The sequence below is a fragment of the Thunnus maccoyii genome, chromosome 7 (assembly GCF_910596095.1).
Source record: "Thunnus maccoyii chromosome 7, fThuMac1.1, whole genome shotgun sequence".
NCBI classification, from domain to species: domain Eukaryota; kingdom Metazoa; phylum Chordata; class Actinopteri; order Scombriformes; family Scombridae; genus Thunnus; species Thunnus maccoyii.
In genome coordinates, this window is record NC_056539.1 from 31,431,605 (window position 1) to 31,445,127 (window position 13,523).

The following is a 13,523-nucleotide window of genomic DNA, read 5'->3' on the forward strand; positions in this document are numbered from 1 at the left end:
GGGTTAGGAAAAGATCATGGTTTGGGTTAAAATACCCATTTTTGTTGCCAGGAAAACGGCTGCAAATGCCCCGACGTTTCGCTAAAAATACCCGGTTTTGTTGGTTGAAACAGGAAGCGAGCGGTGGTCTCAAACAGTTTCTGCAACTTTCCGCCATGCAACTAACTTTCTAGCCAACCACCCAATCTGCCTCCTCCTAACATGGAAATGAGCTTATATAGATGTCATCTGAACTACGTTACTTTCCCTTTGATACGTATTATAGCAACATTGATATGATACGTATTTAACGTATTGAAACATAGAGATTCAACATATCTGTGGTTTACAGAAACGTACAATGCCTACATTTTATTCTAGTGACTGGTCTGTGTGTGGTCAGTTAGATGAGCAATATGGCCCTTTATCTTTTTTAATATTACACTAGGAAAGTTTTCATCAATTCAAACACAGTACTTTGGCATGTAAAAAGCCTCACAGGTGCACCAGCATACAGACTTTCAGTAGTTTTTGTCCTTTGGAGCCCCAAACACATGACCATTAGACTGTTGAAGGACATTATAATGTCATATATTTCCTGTGCAGGTATGTCGAGCAGAAGGCATTTATAAAAATGTTAAACGACACTGCCATCTGAACCGGAGGAGGGACTGGTGATGGATGGCCCGGAGCGCAGCAGGAGTGTTGGAGATCCTGGACGTGACGCTTTGATCAATGTGTCTCTCCACACAGCCAGTCAGGAGATGTAGTGCTCACCATGTTCAGACCCCATTGTTTAATCCAACACTTCATTTGCAAGCAGGAGAAGGTTAACGAGACAGAGATAACCCATTAAATGATCAATTTATCATTCTGAAATTGATCTAAATTTTTGTCCTTTTCTCTCCCAAACACTCACATACACTTACAAGCGACAGACAAGAATGTGCAATCACTTACAAGCACATCTGAAAACAGAAACCACTCCAAAACTTCTGATAAAACCCTTCAGGAGTTGTTCTGGTTTTTTATTCTTTGTACTTTCCTCCTTGTGTAATTTGTCTGCTTTATCTCAGCTGAGGGATTGAGCTGGCTTTTGGGTGCATGTTTAGATAGCCCGGACATCCATTATCAGTCCGAGGCAAACCCGATTTAGAACCTCGGTAAAAGAATTACTCAGGAGGAGAGGAGAGCTCCGTGATTCTGTCACCTTCTCTTCCACCCTCGGCCCCCATCGCTGCTCTTTAATTGGGCTGCTAATCAATTAAAGCCTGTGTGCAAAGATCCCCTCAGCCAAGTGCATAAATGAGGCTGACAGTTGGATCTGTGAGACGCTGAGAGGTGACTAAACAGAACACGTTTTACCTCAGTGTCTGCTATCATCCTGCTCATCATAATCAAAGCTAAACAAATATTTGAGCTTTTTCCATCCGCAGAAAGTCATCTCGGCTGGCACAACTGAAACATGGTTGTGGTTATCAATTAATTATAATTCTTAATCAATGCACAAGGCATATTATACTGTTGATAACCACTGAAGCAATACTGTTGCTTCACACTATGTTACCAGATAACTCGCTGGTGAAACCGGTGAAATTCCAAAACAAACGTGCCAATAATTATTTATACTCCATTGGGTGTTTCCATAGGTGGGACTATCCTCACCCTCTTCTTATGACCCATCCATCACTGTCACTTGCTCTGCTGTTTTTAACCAGTTGAGCCTGTGTCTCTCACTCTTCTAAAGGAAATTATTGATCATATGATTCAGCTTGTCTCACAGATAAGGTTGCCTCTCATTTTTCTTAAAGAGATTTGTGAGACTATTGGATCAAACATCCAAACAATTATGAACAGCAGTCTCACTTCAGGTGTTGTATCAGCAAATTTTAAGCTTACAGAAATGCAACCATTGATCAAAAAATCCAATGAGGACACTTCTTTCCTCTCCAATTTTAGACCAATTTCCAAACTGTTTCTTTCAAAAATTTTGGAGAATATTGTACTCATACAATTGCAATCTATTTTAGACATACATGGTGTTCTAGATGTGTTCCAGTCTGGTTTTAAAGCCCCTCACAGCACTGAATCTGCACTTTAAAACATTTTTAACGATCTTTAGCTACTGACCCCAGGAGCTCTGCCATTCTTTTACTCTTAGATCTCACAGTTGCATGGAGCACTGTGTTGGCATTAAAGGTTTTGCTCTGGAGTGGTTATGGTCTTACTTGTCTGACGCAAGTTTTTTCTGTCAGCCTTGGTGACTCTGTATCCTCCTCAGCGCCGCTCCCTTGTGGAGTCCCTCAGGGTTCTATTCTCGGGCCACTCCTGTTTTCCCTTTACATACTGCCCTTAGTGTCCTTTCTTAGAAAATATGGCATCTCATTCCACTGTTATGCAAATGACACTCAAATTTACCTGCCTTTGAAACAGAAAGATTCAAACTGGACTGTCTCAAGGACATCAAAGCTTGGATGGCCTTACATTTTTTAAACTTTAATGAGAGTAAAACTGAAGCCCTGATTTTTGGACCTAGTGGTACCTGTGATGCCCCTCAGATGAGCCTGTGTTCCCTGTAACCATATGTAAAACCCACTGTAAAAAATCTGGGTGTGATAACGGACAGTGATTTTAAATGGGACAAACAGATAAACTGAGTAATCAAATCTAGCTTTTTCCAGCTCAGGCTCTTATCTAAGGTCAAGTCCTTTTTTTATCATTTAATGATTCTGAAAGGGTTTTACCTGCTTTTATCTCGTCCTGACTTGACTACTGTAATGCCCTTTATGTTTTGGTGTTAGCCAGGCCTCTCACTCATGCTTGCAGTCGGTCCAGAATGCTGTAGCTCATCTTTTAACAGGAACACGCAAACAAGAGCACATTTTCCCATACTGGCCTCCGTCCACTGGCTTCCTGTACGTTTTAGGACTGATTTTAAGATTTTATTGTTTGCCTACAAATTATTAAATGGACTAGCTCCAACCTATCTCTCTGACCTTTTACAACCACACGTCCCATCAAGGTCGCTCATGTCCACTGAACAGTTGCTGATTGTACCTTTGCCCCCAAACTCTGGAACAAGTTGCCTCTGCATGTTAGGTTGCCTGTTTTTAAATCCCGTCTTAAAACACATCTTTATTCCTCGGTTTTTAACACAGTATGAGAGTTGCTCTGTTTGTCTTTTTGTCTATTAAACTGGTCTTTGTGTTTTTATTGTGTTGCTTTATGGCTATTTTGATTGTACAGCACTTTGGTCACCTGTTGTTATTTTAAAATGTGCTTTATAAATAAATCTGACTTGACTTGACCTGAGACTTGAGATCATTTTACGTTCAAGTTAAAGGAGCCTCTAACTGCCATTGTAATAATGACGAGAGCAAAGGAGGAAATCACATAAATCACATTAAGTTATGCACCACTTTATCTGGTTCCCATATTACAGGATAAAAATACACATAGGAATATTAATTTAAAAAGGCTTTCTTCTACACAAGCCTATAATTAAACCCACATTTCGATATTACTCAAAAAATTGGAGGTTCTTGTAAAAATGGTTCTGTGCACAGTTCAGGAGTCAAAGGTCAGGTTTTGGTGCATAATTTAGAGGAAATTTGACAGTATTTCCAGAACAGCCACTGTCATGATGTTACAGTTTGAACATCTAGAGCAAACATCAACGACAGCCTGGCAAATTGTATTTTTGCCAAATCAGGTGTAGAAAGAGTTGATAAGAGCTGTTAATCACCTGTGCAGCCTACTTGAAATGATGTCTGTCACAAGCTAATTCATCCAGATGGTGTACTACGCTCAGTACATACAGATTCCTGTACATGCAAACAAGAAACCAGCTACTTTGAGAAATTACAAAGAACTTGAACAAATTATGAACAAAGAACTTGGCTTTTGGAATCAGGTTTATTTAATCCCCTATGGAAAACAAGTTTCTTTAGATTACTGTAGAAGGTTAACAATACCTGGTTACTTAAGTGCATGAAAACACTGAATCAGAGAAGTAAAAATTGTGGGATGGTTTTTCCAGGCTATTAGGTTAGCTTTGAGCTAGCATAAAAGCCTTATAGCACTGGGCTAACATGCCATGAAAGGTATGATTCCATATAAGAAATCACATAAACATTTGATGTTGGAGTTTGTACATCAGGTATTCTGAAATAAAATGTACTGTTCATAGTTACAACCAAGTGCATTTTAAACAAAAATGAATTATTATGTGAAAACCAGCAATTCATTTTAATTCTTAATGCTCCTGCTGTTAATATTACTGAGCAGCATGTGAGCTCAGCCACAGTGGACATAATTTCACAGAATCACCAGATGGGCCTTTGAGGATTCTTCTGTCAGTAAACAGGCTCTCAGCCGGCGTCGGCGCCTCTCTCCTCACAGCAGCAAACGTCCTAAAGCTGTTTTGTGGCTGCTCGTTTGATCATCAAGATCTGGACTTAGTGTTTGACTTTCACACTCCAGCCGTAGCAGGACATTTAAATGTGTCTGTGACGTGTAGGGACTGACAATGCCATGAAGAATGAGCGGCTACTTCCACACTTATTAAGACCGTGTAATAACTTAATTCCTGCAAATCAAACGGAGAGAAGCGGAGCTGTTCCTGGCAGTGTTCCAGACTCAGATTAAAACCGTACAGTGGTCCACCTCCTGCTTTATTCTATGAAAAGATTAGAGGGTTGCAGAACTTATTGACTCAGATTTCTCCTCCAGGTATAGAGTAATTAATGTAATTAGGCTCTCTATCTCCACTCAGGCCTCTTATCAAAGCTGTTTCCTTATCGCTTCTGGAAATTTAATTAGAAAAAAAATCTTTCTAATTAACGATTTTGTGAAATTAACTTCAACTGGTTCATTCCCTTGTCAGTTGTTGGCTGGAGGCATATAAAGAGAAGAGCTGGACAGAGATGTGGAAAGAACAAAAGTAAGTACATTTACTCAAGTTTTTGAAGTACTTGTACATGACTTGATTGTTTTAATTTGATGCTACTTTATACTTCTACTCCACATACATTTCAGAGGGAAATATTGTACTTTTTGCTCCACTAAGTTTATTTGAAAGCTGAAGTAACTTTTCAGATTTCAGATTAACGTAAAAATAAATAAATAAATAAAAAACACTGTAAAAGATTCAACCACTGGTTCCCAACCCTTTGCTTATGTCCCCTTCTGAAAGAGCAGTGCTTAGTTGGAGCCCCTGATCATGTTACAGATGTCTATGAGTTGTTTGCAGCTCTACCAAAGACTCAGATGGTTTCATTTAAATAATTGTTCCCAAAGAGGTCACATTTATCAGATTTTCACATAGAAAGAAAAAAGAAAACAAAGAGGTTGACATCTTTGGTTTGAGTGAAACTGGCTCGACAGCTACTGGATGAATGACCCTGAAATCTGGTTCAGACATTCATGTTCGGCTCAGGATTAACTGGAATAACTTTGGTGACCTGTTGACTTTTTTATCTAACGCTGTGTTAGCTGTAGCTCGTGTTAGCATTCAGCTAAAAGTGCTGCTGTTCTCAGTACAGCTTTACAGAGCATCTTCTTACTAAACGTCTTCACAGGAAGAACATTTTGGACCCGATCTGAAACTGACTGATGGCAAACCTACCTTAACCCAACTTGAAGACATTTCTTTATTTTTTAAATGTACCAATTCAAAATGAACACAAACACCTTGATGCACTTGAGTTATGAATAGAAGTGATGAGTCTACTTGAATCCTACATAGGTGTTACTTTTCTAATGTTTTCTATTTGTTTCTGTCTTTTGTTTTTATTCTAAGTTCGTATTGTCGACCTTTTCAGAGTTATTTCCCTTATTTTCTGATCTCCATATTTGACGTGTTTAGCTGTTTTTGGTTTTATTGATCAATGGGACTTTAAATTGCTGTTTGTTTTATTGTTGCTCATGTTGTGTGGATCCCAGGAAGGCTTGTGACCGCTTTGTGGAAGCTGATGGGAATCCAAATAAACAATAAAGAATACTTGGATCCATTTTCGGTAGTACACATATTAACACGGAGACCTAAGACCTGGGACAATACAACAAGACCCTACCAGACCGGATTAGACTGAATATAATTTGTCCCCAAACTCAGGTCCAGGTCAAAATTTTACATTCAACATAAAATAAACTAATTAAAATGTCTGTTACCAGTAAACATTATGTCTCTAAAAACCCAGGAACTTTGAAAACCAGCCTGGTATGAGTTAAATAACAAAATGACTTTCAGATAATTATGTTAAGAGTTTTTAAAGAATGTTTTCCACATAACTGGGGGCATAAAATCTATAATTTAAAACTTTATTTTATCTCAAAATAAACTTTTATCTCTTAATTTTGGGGATTTTCTTTCTTAATGTATTCATGTGATAATTTAACACTGAAGGGAACCATTTTTCACAATTATTACTTTTTATTTTGACACTTCTGCTCATTTTAGCCTTCATACTTGTTTAATTTCACTTAAAAAAGCTATAATCAATATTTTTTAATATAACACTGTATGATCTGATAGTGTGTAATGTGTTGATCGTGGCTCATAGTGATGAACCTACAGAGAATGATCAGCGACTCTGCAGCTCCTCTCGGCTTTACGGAGCTTTATAGCGAGTTTCAGCTCATTGTTTAGCTGTCCGGCTATAAAAGCTCTAAAATGCCACTTTACGCCAACGGCAAACAGACACAGTTAGCTGTAGACTGGCTGGTGAACATAGTGGAGCATTTAGCAGCTAAAGAGCCAGATATTTCCCTCAGGAGTTGGTAGAGAGCAAAAACAGAGCCAAAAGAGAGTGAATATTGGACTTACATTCACCAGGTGGACAGAAACACGACTCCAAATGAATGATAATGTTTCTCCATAACTGCTAGATGTGGAAATAAGCAACTGTTTGCTAACAAGTTCAACATATCAGCTTAAAAGCTGATGATATGTCAGTGTTGTGTTCACTACTTGTTTCTGCTGCCCCCAAGTGGTGCAAAAAACAGTTAATACAGGTTTAAGTCAACATTTTTTAAATTTTTCTTACTAGACATTTTTACTTTAAGTAGCCTAAAAGATTTGAGTGCTTCTTCCATCACTGCAGCAATTATGGACACACAATTTTGGATCCAATACTGTATGTTTTCCTCTCAATCACCATTCATTTACTTATTTATTAAATTTTGTTTCAACTTTACCTGCTTGTCACTTCTCTCCTCTAACTTTTCACACATTTTTAATACTCAAATGCAAAACACAGAGTCATAAATCACAGACAGTGTTTCTGTGCTGAGGTGAGTCCCGGTCCTCTGCAGGGTGCTGAAGGGTGTCGGGCGTTGCAGCTCAGGGGTGGGAACAGAGAGGTAACCATGGTGCAGAAAGAGCAAACAGTTAGCCTCAGGGAAGTGTTTCCATTTCACAGAGACAAAACACAAGCTGACAAGATCCATTTGGCCATGGAAACTTAAACTAAAGAGTAGAAAAACGCAGGAAATTGGAATAGCAATGATTGTACATGTAAGTAAAGGATATTATACATGCAGAAATTCCTTAGAAAACTGTAGAGAAAGTGTTTTACATGCTGTAGTTGGTGTGGTTTGCTGTAATGGCTTCATGTGAAAAATAAGAGAAAAGATGTTCCTGATATGAGGCTATCACTTGAGTGAAAGTTTGAGCTGTGCAGCCTTCAATGACTTGTGTGATTGATGCGCCTCCTGCCTCTCTCTCCTGTCTCTTTCTCCAGGGAATCCCCATCACATCACCTGCATCATGGCTCAGAGAAACACATCTGGAACAAATGCAATCCCCAGACTTGTTGTCAAGATTATAGGAGGCAAACAAGTCAAGCAGTTTATTGAGGAGCCACAAGAGTGAGTGTAATAACCAGGCTGACTTATGATCGGATTTGACACCGCTGTGGTTATTTAGTGGCTGGAGAAATTACTCTCATAACGTCAGAAGCTGCAGAAGTATATTTACACAAGTACTCTACAATTTTATTAGAAGGATTTCTGTTGTACATCCATCTGAAGTACTGCGATATATACTGTATGAGTCATTGATAGTAATTTAAAGTGGAAAATGTGGATCATGATTTGTGTTAATCTTGTAAATATGAACTTGTTTGATGATGTCACTACTCACTGATTTTGTTTTTTACACCAGTATTTTGAATCAATCTCCATTTTTTTTTTAAGTAATTCTGACAAATAACATCCCACTGAGGATTTTATAGGAGTTTTTTCTTGTTTTCACAGAATTGTTGTTATTTTTTTTTGTATTTTTGTTCATTATGTCATCACTTTATCTTGACATGGTGGATCATAGCATTATTATTATTATATATTATGAGGTTATAAGGTTATTATAAGGTTGAGAACATGGGTTAGTATCTCTGGGACCACCCTCTAGTGGTTCTCCTCATACTTTTTTAACAGAAAATTTGTGTCTGTTGATGGTTTTAGCTCCTCTCAAGCATCGTCTATGTATGGGGTGCCACAGGGCTCCGTTCTAGGACCAGTGTTATTTTCTCTTTATTTACTCCCTTTGGGCCACATTATCAAACAGCAGGATATTTCATGTTATTGCTATGCAGATGATACTCAGCTGTACTTCTCCTGCAAACCATCTGAATCAGCTAAGTTATCTTCCCTGCACAGTTGCCTTGCTGCAGTTAAGGATTGGATGGCAGTAAATTTTCTTCTGCTTATCTCCTCCAAAACGGAAATCCTTATTACAGCCCTTGAGCACACTCATGGCCCAGTTTTGCCTGCTCTTGGGTCTCTGGCTCAGCATGTGGTACCAACTGTTAAAAACCTTTTTAGACCTGAACCTCACTGTCCAGTCCCATGTTAAAAGTCTAGCTCAGTCATGTTTTTTCCGCTTGAGAAATATCTCCAGAATTAGATCTTTTATTTCTTTTTGATAATCTTCAGAGTGATTCATGCTTTTATCACTTCTCATCTGGATTATTGTAATGCAGTGTTTACAAGCTTTGACCAAAACATGATTGCATGGCTTCAGGGTGCAACCGCCAGACTTTTAACCGAATCACAAAAGCGTGATCATATCTCCCCTATTTTAGCTTCCCTTCACCGGCTGCCTGTCCGTTTTAGAATTGATTCTAAAAATTTTACTCTTGACTTTTAAGGCCCTGCATGGTATAGCTCCCTGGCTGAGCTTCTAAATCATTACTCACCAGCCCGTAGCTTGAGATCCTCCGATAAGGCCCTGTTAGCTATTCCCCGATCAAGGCTGAAGACGAAGGGTGGCAGAGCTTTTGCTGTCAGAGCTCCAACCCTTTGGAACAGCTTACCTGAGGAAGTCAGACTAGAAAAATTCACTTCCTTCTGTTTAAACGTCTCTCAAAACTTACTTCAGCTGTGTGGCCTTTGCTATAATTATTCTACCTGTTACTTATTATTATTATGTGTTACTTTTATCCATCATTTTATCACTACTTTAAACTGTTTTAAGTGTTATTTGTTGATGTAATTTTGTATGTGATTGTTTTATTTGTCCTTGTTTGTGAAGCACTTTGTAATGGTTGTTTTGAAAAAAAAAAGTTATTATTATTATTATTTTGAAGCCCTTTTGGTGCTTTAAATGTGATTATAGCACTAAAGGAGCTGATTATTTGTTTTTCATGTGCGTCAAACTTGCAGCAGAAATGCAATATTCATGTTATCTTGATGTGTTTTTCCTGAACAGAGACACGTCAGAGAAAGAAGATCCTCTTGTTGAAGCTGCAGATGATGATGCAGATAAACGAGGTGTGATGGCGTCTCACGGACGGCTGCAGGACAGAGTGGACTCTGCAGTTTGGGCTGTGATCAACCAGGTAAATCGTGTTCTTTATTCACCTAATTCACATTTTCTAAGTTCTACAAAAGAGTAAATGGAGGACTTACTATACTGTGTCTTTGCTGATTATGTTTCCCTTCAGGTTCCTGACAGAGTGTGTATGACGGCGCCCTCTGGTGATCGCTCCAGGTCCTACATTCACCCAAAGACTTCCCACATCACTGAGTCCAGAGCAGCTGGAGCAGCAGAGACAACAGAGCAGGTTCTCTTCTGTGAAATATAACCTTAAAGTCCTCCTCCACATTCTCAGACATGTGTTTCATTTATTTTTCCTTCAGCTGGATGTTTTTCTCTTCTTGTTTTCACATCCATCTGCTTTATGTGTTTCTCTGTGCTCACCTTAAATCTGAGTTTAAGGATGATTTGTGACATCACGACTAGTTTGGAGCCAGTCGTGGTCCAGTATGCAACTTACACAAGTGTGATGTGGAAACTTGAAGCCTCCAGTGCACAAACACTGAGAATGAACTTTACAGTGAAGCAGGAGACAGTTCAGCTTTTGAAATGAAATATATTTACATAAACAGATTCTCAGTTTTTCAATAAGGGAGAGGGAATAGATGTAATTTTAAGATGTTCTAACTAGGTAATTGAACGTTTTTGGTGCAAAAACCCATCAGACACAAATTATTATTCAAAGCAGAGTATTTTTATATCTTACAACATGTCTGGAAGGATCTTTAACACCACCAGTTTTCAATAGCAGATTATTCTCATACAGTTTTTAAGACTAAAGAAGAAGAATGGAGTAAAACTGCAGACTTTTGTACATTTATCAGGCGTGGCTCCGGAGCTTTAATCAAATCTGATAAAGCAGAAATAACTAACAAGCATTAAGCAAGTGATGAAATTTGAGTGATTAATTTTTATTTTTTCGATGGTAAACAATCAGTAGCAGACAAAAATCATTTTTAAAAACTTTAAAATACATACACTCCCCTACATCTTTGAATTTAATCTCTCAGATTTCCTTTGATTTACAAGATTATCGGCCAAACGACTTAATAAACAAATGAAATCAAGTAGATTAAAGAGGATAAACAACAGCACAGCTTCACTTTGGTTTGTCGATTCAGTGATTTTACATCATTCCAGTCACCTTAAGCTTAAGTGCTTTTAAAGTATAAAATAAGGTGGTTGTTTCATAATTAATATAAATTAAAATTGCAAAAATGATGACGTTCTGTGCTTCGTCATCCAGAGCGATGATCCACACCGCAGTTTGTAGTTCTGCTTTTGAGGTGGACCTGTGACCTTCATGACTGTGTTTTCTCAGAAAGGTGCGTCTGAGGACGGAGATAAGGCCGAGCTCTCCTCGGCTGTCAGTGACGAGCTGTCTGATTGGCAGTTCTCCTCTCTGACATCAACAGAGGACGACGCGGCAGCTCTCGATTCCACCTCCAGAGGGACACTCGATCGATCGGAGGTCACTCACCTGTTCCTGAAAAATGATGTTCCGCTGAAATTACCAACGTTTTCTCTGCTCCTCCAAATGTTTTCTGATGAATGTGATCCAGAACAGGTAAGATAGTAGTAAGAGAGCCATTAAATCTTATTTTTAGCTGGATGGAAATGTGTGAAAGCATTTAATAATTGGAAGCTCATAAGAATTGAAAACCTAATTGTGCAATTTAACCATCACTGAACACTACATGTTGAAATTCAGTACACAAATATTCAACATCTGTCTTTCTGAGTTTATGTGGTTTGAACTCCCCTTTTTCAAATTTCCAGGTCATCTCAAGTAATTTTTTAAAAAGTACTCATGAAACTTCCAAGTGTCCCATATGTAAAAAGCTGTATTCAGTCAAATTTTGGATCAGTCTAATCGGATCAGTCAATTCAGTCCAAAATTCAAGATACAAGACAAAGAAAAAGTTTGGTGTCTTAATGTCACCAGTCAAATGTGTTCTCACAGGTTCATTACAGAAAACTGCTACAATTCATAAGACGTTCTGCATTTCCAGAAGAAAATCCACAGTGACAGAGAAGTAAATCCACAGTTTTCAGATGCAAAATAAATTCAGATTAAATTCAGATTCTGTATCTGCTGCTCTTTGCAAAATGAACTAAAGATGCAACTTGTTCCTTCTTTCACCTCTCTGCAGCTTCAGAGCAGCTGAACAAACGAGGACAAACAGCTGATTCACAAATACAATGACATCATCAATCTGAGCTCGCTGAGGATCGATGACAGCGAGAAACCGGAGCCAAACTTCCTCTGGCCGCAACTCTGAAACACTTCAAAGGACTATAAATTCTTACTGAAATTATTGTACATTCATGAGATGATTTGTCTCTTTATGTCATCTATAGCTTTATTACATTACATTACATTAATTTAACAAATGCACCCCACCCCCAACGTGCTGGCCGGCTTACTGGAAGCAGTTTGAGGTTCAGTGTGTTGCTCAAGGACTCCTGTCGACAAATAGACCACAGATCAAACCTCCAATCCTACTTCTAAATATGAGAAAGGGAAGAGCAGCAATAGGTTGTGTCAAAACTAACTGAACGTACACGTTACTCATCTTACTGTTAATTTACATTTAGACTTTAAGACTCCTGAAGCAGCCGTGTTGATGGGTGATGATGTCCTGGTTTCCCCTAAAATGTTTCTGTGTCGTTGTTGCTCTTTAGGGGACAAAACTAAGAGCCACAACATGAACTGTTGCATTAAGAATTCACATTTTTAGACTTGAGTTAAGAGAAATGATCATTTGCAGGTTTAGGAAAGTAACTTTTACCTTTTGTCATTTATTTTAATCTTATTTTCTTTGAAAACATTTTGCATAGCTTGCCTCTACGACCACTGTCTGATCTGAGCATGACTAATTATATGTGTGTGTGTATATATATATATATATATATATACTGTATTTTTATGTGTTTAAATGGTGTTTTCTAACCCTGCAGGCTTTAGCTAGAATCTTGATAGTACAACATGAAATTTAAGACTTTTTAATATCATTTAAGAACATTTCTTATGGAAAATGAACTCAAGGCTTTTCAAGATACCCTGCAAATACCCTGAAATAGAAACCAAGAGCTGTCATATATGAAAACAGTGATTGTCTTATCCTGTATAATAGTGTGTTTATAATGTTCAGTCTCAATGGCACAGAGGCAGAGATGATTGCATTTAACACGACAACTGCAGCGTTTCCAGGAAGTCAGCAGCAGCCGACACAGACATGAAGTTAAGATGATAAATCGATGAGCTGATCGACGGAAAAAAGTATCAACAGCAATCCTATTAGTCGACCTTTTAACCCGTTTATCAAACTGCTGCTTCTCTCTGTTTCATGTCAGTGTAAATGAAATATATTCATGTTTTATACTTGTTGGTTGAACAAAACGAGATTTAAGACGTTCTAATGGGATATGTTTGGAACCTTTACTAAAAAAATAAATCTGTAGATAGTAAAAAGTGATATGTTTTTGATTATCAATCAGAAAAGTGTGAAAAATTCCTGTCACAATTTCAATAATCAAAATAGTCACCTAATCATTTTCTCTGATTGATTGTTTCAGCTTGAAGTGATCAATCAACAATGAATATAATGATTTGTTGCAGCACTTCCTGATTTTATCTAGAAGTTTGACCTCTATAGACACATGATGGAAACACAGTGAAACCAGTTTAATGACCAGTTTAAGTTCTTACTAATAAACATTTTCA

General features: G+C 38.0%; 1 protein-coding gene across 2 annotated transcripts in view; it reads left to right on the forward strand.

Moving 5' to 3' along the window:
* Positions 1–12,671, forward strand: part of LOC121900117 (uncharacterized protein C1orf87) — a 42,158-nt gene extending 29,487 nt beyond the window's left edge. Inside the window, exons 1-7 of one of the 2 annotated variants that reach the window (XM_042416102.1) lie at positions 4,271–4,921; positions 7,722–7,848; positions 9,689–9,818; positions 9,924–10,043; positions 11,118–11,363; positions 11,760–11,832; positions 11,950–12,671. In XM_042416102.1, the coding sequence (XP_042272036.1) occupies positions 7,748–7,848; positions 9,689–9,818; positions 9,924–10,043; positions 11,118–11,363; positions 11,760–11,825 (663 nt within the window). In that variant the 5' untranslated portion in view covers positions 4,271–4,921; positions 7,722–7,747 and the 3' untranslated portion in view covers positions 11,826–11,832; positions 11,950–12,671. The other variant, XM_042416101.1, reaches the window with a different exon arrangement.
* Positions 12,672–13,523: the final 852 nt, after the last annotated feature.